General features: G+C 42.8%; 2 protein-coding genes across 2 annotated transcripts; both read left to right on the top strand.

Annotated features, from left to right (window-relative positions):
* Nucleotides 1-1,600: 1,600 nt before the first annotated feature.
* On the top strand, nt 1,601-3,070 carry LOC109201442 (zinc finger protein 99-like; the record flags this gene model as incomplete). Its single annotated transcript, XM_019357099.1, has 1 exon — nt 1,601-3,070. A coding segment is annotated over one exon (1,470 nt), but the record flags the coding sequence as incomplete, so codon positions are not given.
* Nucleotides 3,071-13,303: 10,233 nt separating this feature from the next.
* Nucleotides 13,304-15,236, top strand: LOC106096767 (uncharacterized). The gene is made up of 6 exons (XM_025905235.1): nt 13,304-13,940; nt 14,033-14,150; nt 14,225-14,316; nt 14,420-14,534; nt 14,902-14,993; nt 15,195-15,236. The coding sequence occupies exons 1-6, from the start codon at nt 13,674-13,676 to the stop codon at nt 15,234-15,236; spliced, it is 726 nt and encodes a 241-aa protein (XP_025761020.1). The 5' UTR covers nt 13,304-13,673.
* Nucleotides 15,237-20,553: the final 5,317 nt, after the last annotated feature.

Below are 20,553 nucleotides of genomic sequence, written 5' to 3'. Positions count from 1 at the left end.
ACCAGCTCGCAAACCACAAGATGGAGTTTCTTTGCGAAAAATATGATTTTTGTTATACTTTATTTTCTCTTGCATAAAGTTAAGAGCATGTATATTGAGAAGACAACACTAATATATTTGCCACAGGCTATTTAACCCTTTAAGACCTACCATAGAACCAAGTCCGCCAGAGCTTAACTTTCTGTTTTTACATGCTGTAGTGCCATTTGTGGGAGCATTTCAAGTTTCCATATATTAATACAACCGTTATAGCCCAAATTTTAATAATATGTATGCAGTAGGTCCATATAGAGCTGGGCGATAGAACGATAACGATATGTATTGCGAAATAACTTTTTCTCGATATAAAAATTAAACTATTGCGATAGGCCTCATCGTACTGGTACTGGTATCGGATAAAACCTAAACGATACCCATCCCTACATACAATCACCCTTTACCTTGTCTGGGTGGAGTAGATGAAATCTAACGAGGTGCTTCAGGTGGCAGAGTTTATACTGCTACCATTGAGTGTGAGCCGGACTTGTGGATCTGTAGAGGTCCATATATACAGGGTGTAGCATCCACTGGGTAAAGGCAGTGATGTGCAGGGGGTCAGTGCGCTTTTTTCCTTTCAGGTTCTTGTGGCAACTGATGACTTTCTTGTTGTAGCTGCTTCTCAGGTTCCACATTGAAGTTTCATAGGTATTGTTGTCACTGAGGAGTTTAGTCATGTTTATTTGCTCTGCTTTTTTGTTATCAGGGATAAAATGCATATACTTTTTTGTGTCCCGGTTGAGCAACAGGAGAAGAGTCTGCTGGAGCAGCAGAGGAACAAGTTCACTCATTTGGACTCAGCTCAGCCACTATAGAGGAAAAAATGACTTCAACACAAAAGGTGAGAAAAATATCCCTGTTATTGAAACTGTGTGCTCAGCTGGTTGGTTTTTAAAAACATGTTAACAGCAGCTTTATCTTTTCCATCCCAGGCTCCTCCATATACACAGAATCTACATTCACAAACAAAAACACTCAGATGTTACAAAAAGATGCACACATTGAAACAACAATATCAAAAATTGAACTCACAATTTTTATGAGTAAAATATTTTCTCCACATATCAATATTTCTTTAATATGTATTTTTCATTACGACTGTCATTGTAGCACATCATTGAAATGTGATGCTATCACCAGAAGGTGGTGGAAACACACCAACAATGTTTTGTTGACATGTTTGATTCCACTGATGGAGGGAGTTTCAGTTTGTTCCACGACTGCATTTCACTCACTGCATCTGTTTGTATCTCTGTCACTGCAGGACCAACATGGAGCGAAAAGTCAGCGCTCTCAGGAGGCCGACAAACCTCACAGAAGAAAGGGAGAGAAAAGCTACAGCTGTGATGAGTGTGAGAAGGATTTTACCTGGACTGGACACTTAAAAAGACACCAACTCATCCACAGTGAACTTAAACCTTACAGCTGTGACTTGTGTGGAAAGTCTTTTACCGAGGCTGGAGGCTTAAAGAAACACACACTCATCCACAGTGGATTTAAACCTTACAGCTGTGACTTGTGTGGAAAGTCTTTTACCCGGGCTGGAGGCTTAAAAAGACACCAACTCATCCACAGTGAACTTAAACCTTACAGCTGTGACTTGTGTGGAAAGTCTTTTACCGAGGCTGGAGGCTTAAAAAGACACCAACTCATCCACAGTGGATTTAAACCTTACAACTGTGACTTGTGTGGAAAGTCTTTTACCCGGGCTGGACACTTAAAAAGACACCAACTCATCCACAATGGACTTAAACCTTACAGCTGTGACTTGTGTGGAAAGTCTTTTACCGAGGCTGGAGGCTTAAAAAGACACCAACTCATCCACAGTGGATTTAAACCTTACAACTGTGACTTGTGTGGAAAGTCTTTTACCCGGGCTGGAGACTTAAAAAGACACCAACTCATCCACAATGGACTTAAACCTTACAACTGTGACTTGTGTGGAAAGTCTTTTACCGAGTCTGGGCACTTAAAGAAACACCAACTCATCCACAGTGGGATTAAATCGTACAGCTGTGACTTGTGTGGAAAGTCTTTTACCGAGGCTGGAGGCTTAAAGAAACACCAACTCATCCACAGTGGATTCAAACCTTACAGCTGTGACTTGTGTGGAAAGTCTTTTACCGAGTCTGGGCTCTTAAAAAGACACCAACTCATCCACAGTGGATTTAAACCTTACAACTGTGACTTGTGTGGAAAGCCTTTTACCTGGGCTGGACACTTAAAAAGACACCAACTCATCCACAGTGGATTCAAGTCTTACAGCTGTGACTTGTGTGGAAAGTCTTTTACCCGGGCTGGACACTTAAAAAGACACCAGCTCATCCACAGTGGACTTAAACCTTACAACTGTGACTTGTGTGGAAAGTCTTTTACCGAGGCTGGAGGCTTAAAGAAACACCAACTCATCCACAGTGGAATTAAATCGTACAGCTGTGACTTGTGTGGAAAGTCTTTTACCGAGGCTGGAGGCTTAAAGAAACACCAAGTCATCCACAGTGGATTCAAACCTTACAGCTGTGACTTGTGTGGAAAGTCTTTTACCCGGGCTGGAGACTTAACAAGACACCAACTCATCCACAGTGGATTCAAACCTTACAGCTGTGACTTGTGTGGAAAGTCTTTTACCCAGGCTGGAGACTTAAAAAGACACCAACTCATCCACAGTGGATTCAAACCTTACAGCTGTGAATTGTGTGGAAAGTCTTTTACCGAGTCTGGAGGCTTAAAGAAACACCAACTCATCCACAGTGGACTTAAACCATACAGCTGTGACTTGTGTGGAAAGTCTTTTACCGAGTCTGGAGGCTTAAAGAAACACCAACTCATCCACAGTGGACTTAAACCTTACAACTGTGACTTGTGTGGAAAGTCTTTTACCGAGTCTGGAGGCTTAAAGAAACACCAACTCATCCACAGTGGACTTAAACCTTACAACTGTGACTTGTGTGGAAAGTCTTTTACCGAGTCTGGGCGTTTAAAGAAACACCAACTCATCCACAGTGGAATTAAATCGTACAGCTGTGACTTGTGTGGAAAGTCTTTTACCCGGGCTGGAGACTTAAAAAGACACCAACTCATCCACAGTGGATTCAAACTTTACAGCTGTGAATTGTGTGGAAAGTCTTTACGTATCGTGAGAGCTTAAAAAAACACCAACTCATCCATGTGTAGTTACAGCACACTACTGTGACTTGTGTGGTAAAGCTTTTGCTCAAACTCGAAACTTACAGAAGCATCTAGTTACCCATTCTGGATTTAAGGCGTACAGCTGCAACCTTTGTGGAAAAAGGTTTCAGTGAAAAACAGTACCGAAATATTTACCTACGGATTCACACTGGAAATGATGTTACTGCTGTGATCAGTGTGGGAAACTGTTTACAACAGATGCACAGTTACATTTGTAAGGTCTTTGAGGAGAGACCTTACAGAGTCGTTTTCGCCCAGTAAGCTGAGTGTTATAATGTAAACAGTAAAATGTAATTGGATGTTGGCAGAGATGCTCTTTACTTCAGGCGACATTCAGGATAAAAATAAAAAAGCAGAGCGACGCAGATGGATCCATTTCTCAACCCTGTCGTCACTGTGGGGTGGGAAAGAGTTTCTCTTTGACCTTTGTGAAACAACCTCCAATCATCAACGGGACCTAAAACCACATCAACGTAGACACACTGGAGACAAAATGAACTACTGCAAAGAGTGTGGGAGAGGCTTCCACACACCAAGTTCCTTTCAAAATACATGAACTCTTCCACAGTGGGGTCAAAAAGCACATCTGTGACCAGTGTGGGTCATCCTTCACCACTAGACATGAGCTCAATGAAAAAGCATAAGCGAATCCACACAGGAGAGACACCATACAAGTGCAGACACTGTGACAAAAGCTTCTCACAATCAGGTCATCATAACAAACATGAACGTACACACATGGAAGGAAACTACAGCTGTGCCCAGTGTGACAAGAGCTTCAGGAATCTCAGTTCATACTCCGAACACAAACGATCCCACGCTGTAAATAAACTGTTTCACTGTTACCAATGTGCAGAAACATTCACTTCATTATCTGCTCTGTGCAAACATCAGCCTGATCATGCAGGACTGAAATCACTGGATCACAATGAAACTGAAGAGAGAGAAAGATCCTCTTGTGGTTTCAGGGTCAGACTTAAAAACCTTGAGATCAGGCTCCACAGAGTTCAGATGGAATCTCCTGTAAAGAGTGTCAGCTGATGTCACACTTGGATCTGATGAGGTAGCTCTGATTTCTGGAGCTGCAGTGAATAATCCTGAATGTTACATTTAGGAAGCTGCATGCATAGATATGTATATCAAGTTTATGTTTTTTCCTTTGAGGGATTTTAATTCTCTAAAATGTTATCCCTGTTGCATTTTAATCTGTGTTCCTTTAGGACACAGTAGTGTTTAGTAGTTGTACCTGTTACTGTATTATTAAAGTTCTTTGTTTTAGCTCTTTGTTTAACCAAACTGGTATTCTATCAAAAATCACATATGGATATGTAAATCATTTCTTTTACTTGAACTTTTTTAGCTTTTCCAAAATGAACTTATTTTTTATGTATTCATTGCATGTTTCACCTCAGTTAAATTTCAATTCTTCATTCATATTTAATATTTTTCTGTGGTAAAATCTTCTCTTGAACCCTTTTCTCCCAAAACTGCAAATAATTTCACAGCAGTTGCTCTTAAAACTTCCAAAATGAACTAAATCTGTCCCCCAGCTTTGAAACAAAACCTGCTGTGACTTTATGTCCAGAAAAACGAAACTCAAGCTAAACTGGTTTTGGGCTGTACTTCCATGTGATACCATTTTTTTTTTAACCAGAAGATGGAGCATTGAGGCTGTGTAACCTTAATTTAATTAGGCAAAGACCACAATCTTATTCACAGTGGCAGCAAAGAAATGATAAAAGTTAAAAACAGCAGCACACATCAGGACCATTTTAAAGATCACATGTGACTAATTTTAGTTAATTCAAATCCTATTAATCATGTATTTATGGCTCCTCCTTTCACTTTAGTGTATTTACTGTATCCTTGAAGTCCATGTTGTTTTTTTAATGAATTCATTTTGATCCACATGTTCTGCAGCTGTTTTCCTGTTGATCTGAAGTTTGTATTATGAAATCCGGATAATTTTAAAGCGTTAGTTATATTTAAGATAAGATAAGATAAGATGACCTTTATTAGTCCCACAGGTGGGAAATTTGTTTTGTTACAGCAAAAGTGCAAAGTTATGTAGCAGAAATTAGAAAACACTGGAATGCAATAAAATACAATAAGATAAAATAAAATACTATATACAATAGAATAAAATAGAAATACAAATACTATATACAACTGAGTAGGAAAATACAAAAACACAACTTCGTCAGCAGAATTGCACATATAGCAGTCTTATTGCACATGTGTGGGTTTGTGTGTTTGATCAGCTGCAAAAGTCTTTATTGTAGAGTCTGACAGCAGTGGGGAGGAAAGACCTGCGAAATCTCTCCATCCCACACCGTGGGTGCCGCAGTCTCCCACTGAAGGAGCTGCTCAGTGCTGTCCCAGTCTCATGCATGGGGTGGGAGATGTTGTCCAACAGGGATGACAGCTTAGCCGCCATTCTCCTGTCACTCACCACATCCACTGGGTCCAGAGGGCCTCCCAGAACAGAGCTGGCCCTTCGGATCAGCCTGTTCAGTCTCTTCCTGTCCCCAGCAGAGATGCTGCCTCCCCAGCAGACCACACCATAAAAGATGGCTGAGGCCACCACAGAGTCATAGAAGGTCTTCAGGAGTGGGCCCTCCACTCCAAACGACCTGAGTCTCCGCAGCAGGTACAGCCTGCTCTGCCCTTTCCTGTAGAGGGCGTCTGAGTTATGAGTCCAGTCCAGTTTGTTGTTCAAATGAACACCAAGGTACCTGTAGCTGTCCACAGCCTCGATGTCCATACCTTGGATGTTCAGTGGTTGCAGTGGAGGATGTTTGTGCCTGCGGAAGTCTACCACCAGCTCCTTGGTTTTACTGGCATTGATCTGGAGGTAGTTCAGCTGGCACCAGTCCACAAAGTCCGGGGTCAGTCCTCTGTACTCCTTGTCGTCCCCATCAGTGATGTGGCCGACTATTGCAGAGTCATCAGAGAACTTCTGCAGGAAGCACTGGGTGGAGTTGTGGGAGAAGTCTGCAGTGTAGATGGTGAAGAGGAACGGAGCCAGGACCGTTCCCTGTGGGGCCCCCGTACTGCAGACACAGGGCTGTGTGCTGAGCCCCCTCCTGTATTCTCTCTACACCCACGACTGCAGTCCAACCCACAACAACACTCTCATCATCAAGTTTGCTGATGACACCACGGTAGTCGGACTCATCTCAAAGGGAGACGAGGCAGAGTACAGAGAGGAAGTCCTGAAGTTGGCAGCATGGTGTTCAGAAAACAACCTGGCACTGAACACCAAGAAAACCAAAGAGCTCATTGTTGACTTCAGGAGACACAACACCGACTTGGCCCCCCTCTACATCAACGGGGAGTGTGTGGAGAGGGTCCACACTTTCCGGTTCCTTGGTGTCCTCATCTCTGCTGACATCTCCTGGATGGAAAACATCTCAGCGGTCATCAAGGTCATCCTGAGAGTCCTCAGGAAGTACAAGCTGAACTCCAACCTGCTGCTGACCTTCTATCGCTCGTCCATTGAGAGCCTGCTAACCTACTGCATCACGGTATGGTACGGCAGCTGCACCAAGGCAGATAGAGTGAGGCTTCAGAGTGCGGTCAAGACAGCACAAAAGATCATCGGCTGCCCTCTCCCCTCCCTGATGGACATTTATTCCTCCTGCTGCCTCAGCAGAGCAGCAAACATTATCAAGGACAGCTCCCACCCTGGCTTCAACATGTTCAGCCTGCTTCCCTCAGGGAAGCGCTACAGGTGCATCAGCACAAAAACACACAGACTCAAAAACAGTTTCTTCCCCAAAGCGATAACCACCCTGAACTCACACATGCACCGATAACACAGCCCCCCACTTCCCACTTCCTCTATGGACCACCACTGTGCAATACCAATTCTATGTGCAATAACTGTATATACATAACACTATTTATTACATATTACTTACGGCTTGTAAATTGTACATTTTATATATATATATACACATCTTCTTCCATATGTTAATACTGTCCATATGTATATAGCGCTGCAGAACTGTACCCCCCCCCAGCATGTTTACACTGAGTAGGAGATGCTCAGTATCTCATTGTAGAACTGTATAGTGACAATAAAGGCATTCTATTCTATTCTATTCTATTCTATGACCCTGTCCGACACACAGCCCTGAGTCCTCACATACTGTGGTCGGTCGGTGAGGTAGTCCAAAATCCAGGTAGTGAGGTGATGGTCCACTCCTGAGTTCTCCAGCTTGTCCTTCAGAACCGAGGGAAGAATAGTGTTGAAGGCACTGGAGAAATCAAAGAACATGATTCTCACAGTGCTCCCAGCGGTCTCCAGGTGAGCGAGGGAGCGATGTAGGAGGTGAATGACGGCATCATCCGCTCCAATGCCAGGCTGGTAGGCAAACTGAAGTGGGTCCAGTGATGAGCTCACAAGGCGCCAAAGCTGAGCCAGGACCAACCGCTCCAGGGTCTTCATCAGGTGGGATGTCAGAGCCACCGGCCTGTAACTGTTGAGGTCCTTGGGGCGTGAAGTCTTTGGCACTGGTACAACACAGGAGGTTTTCCAGAGCTGTGGGACTCTCCCCAGCCTCAGGCTCAGGTTGAAGAGGTGCTCCATCACCCCACACAGTTGGTCCGCGCAGAACCTGACGACCCTCGAGCTGATGCCATCTGGGCCCGCTGCCTTCTTGCCATTAATCCTCCTCAGTTCCCTCCGAACCTGGGTGGTTGAGAGAGACAGGCTGGGGCCTTGTGTTGAGTGTGTATTGGATGCTGTTGTTGGGGGTGGGGAGGAGTGAGCAGGGTGAATAGAGGAGGTGTGAAGTGTCAGAGGTGGAACAGCAGCAGTGGGGGTGGGTGAGTCTGCAACCGATGTTGGAGACTGCCTCATGGCTGAATCAAATCTGTTGAAGAAATGATTCAGTTCATTTGCCCACCTCACATCCCTCCCAGGCAGAGAGTTCTGATGTTTGTGGCCTGAGATGGTTCTGAGGCCTCTCCAGACTTCACCAACGTTGTTTTGCTGAAGCTGGTTCTCCATCTTCTGCTTGTAGCTGTCCTTCCCATTCCTTATTAGTCCCCTCAGCTCTCTCTGCACCCTTTTCAACTCCTCTTTGTCTCTGGATTTGAAGGCCCTCCTCTTCTGCTTGAGGACAGCTTTAATTTCTGGGGTAATCCAGGGTTTGTTGTTGGAGAAACACCGTACAGTCCTGGTAGGTACGGTGTTATCCACACAGAAATTAATAAAGTCAGTAATGCATGTAGTAAGGCTGTCGATGTCCTCTCCGTGGTCGTCACAGATCACCTCCCACACAGTGGACTCAAAACAATCCTTAAGAACCTCCTCGCTCTCCTCTGACCATCTCTGGACTGTGCGGGTGGCTGATGGCTCCCTGCGCACTAAGGGCTCATACACAGGGACAAGGTGCACCAGGTTGTGATCAGATCTGCCCAGGGGAGGGAGAGGTGATGAACTGTATGCCTCTTCTGCATTGGCATACAGTAAGTCCAGTGTTTTATTGTCTCTGGTTGGGCAGGTCACATACTGGGTGAAGGTGGGCAGTGTGGAGTCCAGTGAGGCATGATTGAAGTCCCCTGATATTATGAGAAGGGCTCTCGGAGATTGTGTTTGCAGTCTGCTGACCACAGAGTGGAGAGAGTCACAGGCTGCATCCGCGTTGGCTGAGGGGGGGACATACGCTGTTATCGCGATAACATGCGAGAATTATTTGATGAACTCTGTGTAAAGTTTATCTTATTAAACGGTTTGGTGTGAAAAATAAGCAAATGGTCTCACAGCAAGTAGTTTGAGCCATTATTTCCGATTCAAACTAATTTAAATGTTTTAGTGGTACATGTGGAGATTTATCAGAGGAGGAGACTTGGCTGCTCTCGGCACGGTTCATGCAGCTCATTAAAAACTTAAATGAACTTAAGGAAAAATGTTTGATTTTTCTTAAAAACAAGATGTGGGCATGAAGTTTTCAGACAGTGTGTTTAAGATGCTTTGTGATTAACATCTCACACATTTCAATAAGCAGATGTTCCTGCATTGCGACAGTAGTTTGCAGATGTGTTCATTCCCCCACCATCTGCAAGACTCTCATGCAGCATGTAACGTTGGGTTGTGTTGCGGTTGAGAGGAGGCGGCAAAACACCTAGCAGGCTAGTCAGAAGAACACACACCCACGCTGGTATCGGTAGTCCACGGTGGTTCTTTAATACGCCATCTTCAACAACCATATAAAAGCCCGGCTGAACGGCTGCAGCTTAACAAACAGCGCGCCGTGTTCGTACAACCCATACGTTGCAAAAGAAAGGTGTCTGGAGAGATAAAACATGAAATCCGTCCCTCCACATGCAAGCACATGTCTACACAATCACAGAGAGAGCTGTGGCACAAACTGATGACACCATCAACCCTCGACTTGGGTGTCTTAAAGGGACACCACACCATAGTGGCTGTTACAAGCACCAATTTGAAACGCAGCCTAGTGTGAAAGTCTGTTCATGGCTCTACAAGTTGCCTGAGCACAAGAGACAAATTGTGCAAAAGGAATTGGCTGAAATGGTGAAAATGCTGTTATCATAGGATGAAATGAGGATTTGTTCCTCAGTGTTTGGTCTCCTATGCTTATCTGTTTGCCAGATGATTTGTCCCAGCTGTTGAGAGGCGCCGGTTGTCTTTAAGGTGCTTCCAGGTAATTAAGAAGTGAGCGCAGGGTTTTATACGGTTCTGTGATGATTGTCACAAAGTGAAGGTCTCATGGTTTGATGCTTATCCCATGCCTCCAGTTGACCTGACTGAATAAGCACTGCTTGTTTTTATGAAGCAGGATTTAACTAACGCCTACTGGCAGATTCCTTTGTCTGCAGAGGCCAAAGACCAAAACAGCCTTCTCTACTCTGTATGGTTCGTACCATTCGTCACACTTCTGTTAGGCATGTTTGAATTTTTCATTTTTCAGCACCTCCTGTAGTGATAGCTGCATCCTCACACTGCATATGCTGTTTGCTACCTGGATGATGTTGTCATTCATAGTGATACCTCGGTGGAGCATGTGCAGTGGGTGGTCACAGTCCCGAAAGTGTGTGGTTGGATGGAGGGACCTAGAGTATTTGGGTACCATTTGGGAGCTAGGCATGTGGATCCACACATAGATAAAACAGCAGCTATCGCATCCTGCCTGTGTCCCAATGCAAAAAAGAACATCCTGATAATAATGAATTACAATATTCCCGACTACAACTAATAAATAACTGAACGAGTTTTTCAGCATCACTCTGAGACAGGATATTCAACCCATTCTCACTCCCGACGCGTAAAATACTGACGATTTGTCACGTCCCTTAACTTCTCATGCTGACGCTAAAGGTACCCTTCCACGTTTTTATGCGACGCTGTGGGTTGTCAATTCATTCCAATATGAACCCGCTTGCGGCGATCAGAGACGCTTCGAGCAGAGGCTCCAGCCATCCATTTACTCCAATAATAACCCCGTCACGGCGAAACGTGACGCCTTGAAGCACAATCTAACTGGAGAACCGGGGACCCTCTCCGGGAACGGGTTTTTCTCCCTAATTTAATGCTTTCTTTTAATGACATCGTTAATATTTCTCAACAAAAGCACATGAAAGTCACACTGATAATTCAACAATAAAATCGCTTCATTTTCTAAAGTGATTCACGATCTGAAAGTGCGCAGATTTAACGTACATAATCCTTTGTTGGGTTTATTATTTTTATTTCACACGTAAAACACATTTATAGATTTATTCACCATTCCTGTTAGTTTTGGATGCGCTCGGCTCCAACCAATCAGACGCAACCGGTGTAAGCAAAGGATGATGGGAGAACGGAGAGACCCGTTTATAAGAATAAGAAAAGGAGGCGGAGTTGATTGATTCTAATGCAGGTATGTAACAAAGTAATAGCTTGATGTGTGTTTCAAAGGGTTTTTTTCATAAAAGCTTCAAACAAACAGAGGTGACTGATCTCGGAAACGATTTAATGCATTTAAAAATGGCTACAGCTACCGTCAGCATGCTTGCTAGGTACAGTACGGTAACGACTACACGTGGCTAGTGCAGCATTAGCCATTTAATCCAACGATGATCATTAAATCTGTTATAAACATTTAAGGACTTGTGTGTTGCAAAATAGCCTTACATGGTGTGTAAAGCAGTTTTTGCGCTAATAGTTCTGCTAGCTCTTTACAAACCTATGATGCTAACGTTAACCGGAGCGCCAAGCTTCAAGCTGCTGACAAACTCCCTCAAGACATGCAGGTAACCTTCTTTTTTCTTTTTTTTGTAAATGTGATGTAGTGGAAACAATTGTTAAAGAGGGAACACACTTGTCTAATTTATTGTAAGTAGTAAACGTTATATTATTTGATATATTTTTTTATAAATTTTATATATGTGTATATATCTTTCAGTAAGTAAATATTCTTCAATCTTTTTTTCCCCCATTTTCCGCAGATCAGCATCAATGTCCACGTGAAGAACCGAGTTATGTTGCCAGTGTCAACCCAACAAAAGGCACTTTCACAATATATAAAAGAAGGTATTCCTTTTTTAAAGTTTACTTTTATATTTGTTATAGTTGAGTTATGCAGGGCTTTTGTGCAGTCCTAAGAAACATAGTTTCTTTATTTTTTTTTCTGTTAGTGTATGGAACTGAGGTGCTTCCTCAGGTGCTGCTTCAGTTGTTGGAGGATGGAGAAGAGGACGCAGCCATGACTTGTGAGACGGCGTCTGAGTCAGCTGCTACTCACTGGGCGATCAGAAACATGGTGTCCTTGCAAAAGCGGAAAGAGACCAGGCCTTGTCTTATAGACAATATGTTAGCTACTCTGGATCCACTGTCACACCGTGTGTGTCAGTGTGGCAAACAAGTAGCTGTGAGGTATCTGGACTGCCTGCCTCTTCCATTCCTTTGTGCTGACTGTGATATTGCAGTTCACACACGCTTTGTCCTGCACAACAGAGAGGCAGTAACAGGAGGGTTTTTGCAGCCTTCATCAGTTTCACAAGCCAATAGGTACGGTTTTAAGTCTTATGCATTTCTTGCTATGTACTATGAGTGGGTGCTGTTATTGTATTTTTATTGTGTATCAGTCAATTTCCAATTCTTTTTATATATATACCGGTATATTGTGTGTTTTTAATGTTAGTTCGGCTGTTGCCTGTGCAAAGGCCAGACCATGTGTGTGACTGCCCAGCAGGTAACTTTGAGGTTTCACCCGGCGCAGTTGTGGCTCTTGTAACCATAAATGGTAAGTTGCCCTTTTGTCACATAGTACATACACAATAGATGTGTTTGCAGGTTTTAGTGCAAATTGTACATTGCTATCATCATCATGATCGTTTATTTATATAGCACTTTGGTCAGCCTTGTGTGTTTTTAAAGTGCTGAACAATAGAAACATAATAGATACATATATAAGAATTGCTATCTTGTTTTGAATTACCCTCGGCCCGCAGTATATGTGGGCACCTGTCAAAGGTCATTTGGATTTACCAGACCGCTTTGAAAACAACATGAAATCTTCACAACATGAAAAAAATGAATGCTTTGAGCCATGACTGAATTTATCCTTATCCTTCCTAAAGGCTGTTATAACCTTGCACTGCCAGTGGTGAGCTGCACCAGCTGTGACCTAATGTGGTCCCCCTCAGTTAAGGACATCCTGGGTAGTGGATATTGGCCTGGCACCTTAAATTTCTGCACCCTGTTTTCAATGGATGTCTTTCTATGACATTAAGAAGGCTGGATCAGGGATGTCACTTAAGGCATTTGTCAAAATGCTGGATGAAAGAACAGCCCATTTTGGAAGGGTGAGTTTCTAAATTTGCCAAGTTTAAGGAAATTGTGCAAATCAATGTTTATGATGACTGTCCTTGAATATTCTGTTGTTTGTCCTCTACTTAAAAGACTGGACGAATATCAGCTGATGCCTTCAGTAAAAGCTTCGTGGGGTGGAGTGCTGTAAAGTTTGAGGTGGACAGGATGTGCAAGGAGCCATGCTTTAGCTGCCCTGCCTGCACTTCAGTGTGTGTGTGTGTGTGTGTGTGTGTGTATATATATACATATATGGATGGGTGGATATTTATTTGTTTTCTCTTGGTGTTGTTATAATACTATTTACTTTTTCTTAATGTATACTTAATTTTGTCACCATGTGTATTTAAAAAAACAAAACAAAAAAAACCCCATGATTTTTATTTTGTGTTATCAGTGCTGTCCTGGGGAGATATGAGGTCTTGTGTGACTTAAGGCTAATTCAGCTAATTGTTATGCATTTGTTTTAAAAAGTCTGTCCCTGATAGGGCTTAATCATGTCATGTCTTTTATGTTAAAATCTTTGAGTGTATAGGTCCCGGGGAAAGGGTTGTGCGGATCTTCATCTTGGACAGCAGCAAAGGAGTCGTCCAAAAAGTCCACTGGGAAGTTGGATGAAGAGGGCATGGAAATAGCTGTTTGTTGCCACGGAGTCCTGTTAGCGGCATTGAACATGTTTCGAGGGGAGATCTTTGCTTACCCTCTTTTTCTCCAGAGGAAGTTGGCAGCTAGCGTCCCAGGACATATTACGTTCCTTTGCTCCGATGTGGCCTGCAAATATTTCCCCTATTTAACCAAGGTGGCTCAGCAGTGCCCTGAGCTGAGGAACCTCTTGTCAATGCGCCCTTTTCTCTCCGTCATGCATGCAAAGGCTCACATTTGGAAATGCGAGGTATACTGCAGCTTGTAGTTTTGGATTAGTTTGAGACATTTTGTTATAAGGTTGAATGAAATTAGCAATCATGTATTGTGACCTTTCTATAGATCAAATGGGGAGGTGCGTTTCAGGATGGGGCCGGTTCTACAGTTGGAAAAGAGGTGGAACAAGTAAACAGTTTCCTGTCTAGGGCGGCCATCACAACGAAGTACATGTCTAAAGCAGGTATGTGTCTGTGTGTGAGATTCCACTCAGTCTCCTACTCATTAATTCTTATTTGTATACTAACTGAAATGCAGGGCGAACAGACATGCTGACCCTCCTGGCTTTGGGGTGGAACAAAAGGAAAGTGGAACAACTGGGCCGCAGTTTGAGCCAGAGATATCTCAAGGTGATTTTTTTTCAAAAACCATTTTAATGTGTGTGGTAATGGGGGAAAAACACCAGTACTCTAAAAACATCAATGTGAATGACATTTATTAATGTATTCTTAGATCATAAGGATCCTTAGAGAACAAGTGGAGAGCCTGAATGCGACCAAAAATGAGCTGGGTGTGGATGACGACACACTGCAGCAATGGGTGGCCGATGTGCAGAAATGGGCTGAAGGTGAGTCTCAATATAACGCACTCATGTATAACAATAGGACCCACCATGGCCTCATTAAAGAAGTTAAGGTAGAATTAATATCTTTCTGACAGTGTCAACAAATAATGAAAAATAAGCATTGTAAAAGCAGAATTTATGGCAGAGTTGTTGCGTTTGATCAAATTGGATTGGGCCTGGGTTGAAGTGATGTCGTACTAGTTGGTTTTATAAACCTGAACACCGACATACTTGTTATCTCATGATAATGCAGCACATGAAGGCTACAGATGTCTTATAATGAATATCATCAAGTCAGTGATTACAGAGTCCACTGTAGTTTGGTGACTGTTACTCATCCTGTATTCTGATTAATATTCCTCTCACTTAGAAACTGATCAAACTGATGGCAGCCTTGGAGCGTTGCAGGCACGCTTGTCGTCATCATCAGAGTGCGAACACAAAGTCTTTACAGACAAAATGGTGTCACGGTTTCTTTGAAATGGACCGTTTGATGCTTAGTTTGTACAACTTTTACAGCTACTTTGTAAACAGAATAAAATCAGATCCAGGTTTGTTTAATCTGGATGTGATGCGTGTTCTAGCAAACAAATTGATGAGTGTAGATTAAAATGTAAATATATACATTATGTGAAGGTGTGCCTTTTTTATGATTATTTACAGATAGCAACAAGAGGCGACACAGAATTCTCAAAGTCATCTTAGATGAGAAGAAACGCTAGGCGGCTGCTGTTGACGACTACAACAAGCTTGCTGAACCAACAAGCAAATCGTATCCAGTGATGCCCTCATGCAGACCGACATTTGGCCCTGGCAGAGCACAAGTGAACGTAAGCTCTCGATTTATAAATATCCTTTTTAAACAAAATCCCAGTATCTGAGCAGTAGTTGAATGTTTTGTTCTTGAATCATAATATGCTACTATGTTTTCCCATCTGATGTTGTTAAACTGTAGCTGCTGCTGACCTCCAGACAAAGAGAAAGGTCTTTGAGAAGGTGATGGCTGTGAGGCGCCTGAGAGAGGAGGAGATGATCCTTTGCAGGGAGATGCAGCATCACTGGACAGTGTTGCGAATGCGATCTGTGGTGTTGGGGACAATCTCCTCAGACTGTAAGCACATCTTTTATTTATTAATTATTTGATGAATCGATTGAAAATGAGAGCAGATGCTAAAGTCTTACTGGATCTTTTACCTATATCTAGATTGCTAGCTAACACTGCCTTCTCCCTTTAAAAAAAGTTTAATTACAGGATCCTAATTCCTTGTGTTTATGAGGTGAGGTTTTTGTTTGTTTGTTTGTTTTTTTTACTTTACTCATATTTATTTGTTTTGTTCTTTTTACAGCCTCCCTTGTTGGCATGTCGGAGGATGCACAGAAGGGACTCTGTTTTTTTAAAACCAGGCTACAAAGTGAACTGAAAGCTGAAATGCTCAAAGTAAAGGACACGTGCAAGAGAATCCTCAGCCACCAACCACTCCTGGAAATGGACTCGGAGGAGGAGGAAGACATTCCAGACGATGCCACTGAGAGTGATTTGAGCACTTCTGATGAAGACTGGTTGTGTCATCATTGATGTTATGTTTGGTAAAATAAAAAGTTAATCACATCTCTGTTTAATGTGATTTTTACAATGTCTGTTTTAGAAATTGCTTATCATCAACAGACATTTTACATTTTGAGAAGAAAAATGTAATTCCCTTGGTGCAGTTGTTTACCCTGAATCATTCTTTCCCATCTAATTTAATGACTAGTGTACATGTTCAGATACAATAACATAATTTAATTCATGGAATGCTTTCTGTGCTGCTCAAATTACCACAGAATTTAAAAGCACCAGGCAGCACACTCAAAGAAATTTTTGTTCAGTGTTTTGTCGAAGAAATCAACAAGTACAGTTGAGATGTTTGCTGTAGTGGTGTGTTGTTAAGAAGCATGCCAGCACACTGGTGAACTGACAGTCCCAGAATGCACCCGAGCCAGTGACTCGCCCCAGAGCAAATGAAATTGCATATCTAGAAAGACAACCGTCATCAAAGAATAAGTAAAAGAATAGGAAACAAATGGTAAGGGAAGGTACTGTGCAGTAGGAAAGAAAGGCCACAGCCATGCAAAATGACCTCCAGCAGGCCACAAATGTGCACGTCTGCTCAAACGGTCAGAAACTGACTCCATGAGGGTGGTATGAGGGCCCGACGTCCACAGGTGAGGGTTATGCTTGCAGCCCAACACCATGCAGAATGTTTGGCATTTGCCAGAGAACACGTTGGGCGTTTATCAATATGCGTACTTGTGCGTACTTGCGTTCTCGTGTACTCGTGATACGTCATCAGTCGGAGACCAAGTACTGTTCCAATTCGAAGTACGCATCAAGCCGAGAACGCGAAAAACTCCTGGATGTGTTCTCGCTCCGCCCGTTTTATTGAGCATGCATCGGTGTGGACTTGGGACAGCTAAATATCCCAGAATGCATTTCGTCCAAAAAAACTCAACAGCGGACTCCCGGCACATCGTTTTCAACCCCCCCCGCTCGCGGACTTCTCACTACTCAGGTTAAAGAAACCCCAGCAGCTGTCTATAGTATTGTCCACTAAAATAGAAATAAAAGCGTTCTAACATCTCACCTGCTTGTTTTTATTAAGGTATGTACACGTATGTACATGTACACTATTTTTATTAATAGAGGTTTCACTACTGAGGTTAAAAATGATATATAAGTCACGTAGATCACTTCTAAATGTTAATGTTTGGTTTATTTCAGTGTTTTATTTGTTCCTGAGTAAACCGGTTTGGCTGTGATTAAAGTTAAGCTTCATAACGTTACTCACAGTTAAATTAGGAGGGGACGGCAGTAAAGACTCCGGACCTGTGACATCATCACGTACGCAGGTGTTCCAACTGTACATATCGCGAGTCCGTGCTCGCGTTCTCGGCGGGTACGTACTCCCGTGCGTTCTCGGCGAGTACGTACTCACCGAGAACGCAAGTATGTACTCGCGTGATTCCGACCAGTGATGTTTCCCATCAGGACCGAAGCATTCATGCTACCATAGGGTGAGACGCAGGTCACAAGGCTAAAACATAGATGAGAATGGTTGTCTATCTCTATGAGAAATACACAATCATTATTTAACTGCATGTCTTTTGGTTGAACCCTGATTGGGTTCATGTTTCACAATGGATCTCACATATAAAACTACTTTCTCTTCATCCTGGTATCAAGTTTTACATTTTAACCCTCACAGCTCGTCTGACTGTGAGTCCCAGCAGCTCTCAGTTCTTTAAAGGAGACTTTGTGTCTCTGAGCTGTGAGGAGGACGACAGCTCTGCTGGATGGACTCTGAGGAGAAACACAAGCAAACAACAGAGGACTCAGTGTGGAACAGATGGATTTGGAAAACCAGCTGGGTCTTCCTGTAAGATCACACTTTTCCCGTCAGACAGTGGAGTTTACTGGTGTGAGTCCAGAGAGGGTCCCATCAGTAACATGGTTAAGTTGTAAGCTGAGTGTGTGGAGTTAGTGTTGATGAAGCTGTGTGTAAATGGATGAAATGCTGTAGTTTGTCTCTGTGTTGAGGTGGATCAGTGATCCTGCAGAGTCCTGTCCTCCCTGTGATGGAGGGAGATGACGTCACTCTGCTCTGTAAAACAAAGACCACTCCCTCCAACCTCCCAGCTGCTTTCTATAAAGATGGCTCCCTCATCAGGAAGCAGCCTGCAGGTCACATGACCATCCAGCATGTTTCCAGGTCTGATGAAGGCCTCTACAAGTGTGACATCAGCGGTCATGGAGAGTCTCCATCCAGCTGGATCACTGTCACAGGTCAGGAGCTTCACTCTAATTTCATCTTCTTTTGTCCATATATTCACTGACCAGAACTCTCTGCAGGGAGACCTACAACCACAACCTCGCCCACCACTTCTACAAATATGCCCCCTACCTCTGTTTTGTCCCCTTACTCTATCACCCTCCATCTTGTGATCAGAGTAGTCTGTCACCTGGTGGTGTTCTGTCCATACTTCGTCTCCACTTTCATCGTGGTGTCGTTATATCGAGGCAGAGCCAAAGGTAACACCCTGAGTCTCCTCGATAATTTATCATTATCATTTATGATTGATTTTGTATTATTTCTCTGATGACCTCATGTTACAGAAAATGGCCCCACTATCCCCATGGCAACAGCAACCAATGCTGAGCAGAGACTGTGTGAGGACTATGATGATATTGGGTCGGTGACCACTGAGCATCAGTTCTAAGCTCATGCTCGATCAGATGGTGTTCATCAGGTCACTGTGACTGAATTATATGTGATATAATAACACCTGGCTTTGTTCATGTGAACTTTATGAATAAAGGTTTTCCTTGTTGACATCCTGATGTTGCTTTTTCACACTTTTGTAGTTTTTAAGTTTTATGTTAGTGTCAGTGAGAGGGAAGATATGCAAGCTTGATCAACAACAGTATAAGTACATGTCAGCAGTTAACATGACATTCGTGTCTTTAGACTGTGGTAGTAAACCCACACAGGCTCCTGTCTGCTTCCTCGTATGTATGTTTTTCTACAGACTCGTCTACATCACAGCCTGCAGATTCTTGTGCAACACCTCTCTGTGTAGCTGAAACTTTGACTGTGGCTCTATTTTAACTGTCTGTTGTGTGGTTACTCTCAGCTTTGTCTGCAGTCCTCGGCTTTCAGATCTGTGTTTCTGATCTGGTTGCATTTTCCCACACAACCAGAGAATGGTCTGAAAAGAGAAACCCGGTGTTGAACTGTGTTCCAGCTCTGAAGGTGATGACAGTCTGCTTCTTCTCCTTTTTAATTTACTTTTACTGAATCAATGAAAACAACCTGAATCACAGACACAGTCATCAGACAGGGATAGAGACCAAAGTTGAACAAGTTTATCTTTTAAATTTGAAGGACTGGATCAGAGATGAGCGTGTCTGAGGTAGAAATGATCAAATAATGAAGGAATAAATGTTCTAAGGTTCCTGCTGAACATGCGATTTCATACTTATCAGAGATGACTGGGGTGGTGTTCTTGTTTCCCTGTGTTTTTAGTCATTATATCTTAAATACCGACCTCATGATGTTTCAGCACTTTACAGTTCACTGACTCTCAGCTCCCTGGAGTTCCTCTAAATGTTTGTTATTAACAGTTTTCAGGTGTGAAGTCACAAGCTTTCTTTCTCAAACTATCTTAAAAAGAAAATAATGTGTTTTTGTGTCCCCCCCCTCTTTTTTTTAAATCACAGTTTGCTGGATTAGAATAATTTTATGTTCTGGTTTGATCTCAAGGTGGCAGTGTTGTTTTACTGCTACCAGAACTGCACTCAGACTGCAAAGGGCTGTGATAACTGTGTTAAAATGTTGAACTACTAAAGTGAAGTTATGACATCTGTGGTTTTTATTATGATCACAGTTATCAAACCTTTTTTAAAGAAGCTTTTCCTAAAGAAGATTTTACAACTTATTTCATCCACATATTCACCTGAACTGGGAGAGTATCTCTGCAGATGGATGTACCCCTCCTTTGCCCCCTTACCTCCTCCTCCCCCTTGTAATCAGACTGGTCTCTCACCTGGTGGTTTTCTGTCCATACTTCATCTCCACTCTTCTTATGGTGTCTTTATATCAATGCAGAGCCAAAGGTCTGAGGATCCTCAATTATTTATCAAGCTCGATAGCTTTTAAAGAAAATGGATGGATGTATTCCCTCCTGTGCATAGACAGGACAGATTTAGATATATCCAGGACTGAACAAGAAGCTAATCAGTTCAAACGGATACATTTATGAAATATAGAAATAATCAGGTGTTTCAGAGAAACTGACTCATCCAAACTACAAAGGCTGGACTGTCTATGAGTCAATTACAGACGTATTAGAGTTAATGTGATTGTGAGTTTATGCTGTTTTTAAGTTTCTCTTTACATCTGTCTCAAAGCTCTCTGGGCTTATTAATCACAAGAGCAGAAATGGCTGTTCCTTTTAGAAGGGCAACCTCACAGTGTTGACCTTT

Source organism: Oreochromis niloticus, linkage group LG3 (genome assembly GCF_001858045.2).
Source record: "Oreochromis niloticus isolate F11D_XX linkage group LG3, O_niloticus_UMD_NMBU, whole genome shotgun sequence".
Classification (NCBI taxonomy): domain Eukaryota; kingdom Metazoa; phylum Chordata; class Actinopteri; order Cichliformes; family Cichlidae; genus Oreochromis; species Oreochromis niloticus.
The sequence above is the reverse complement of the archived record's forward strand: the minus strand, read 5'-3'. Positions and strand labels throughout refer to the sequence as shown.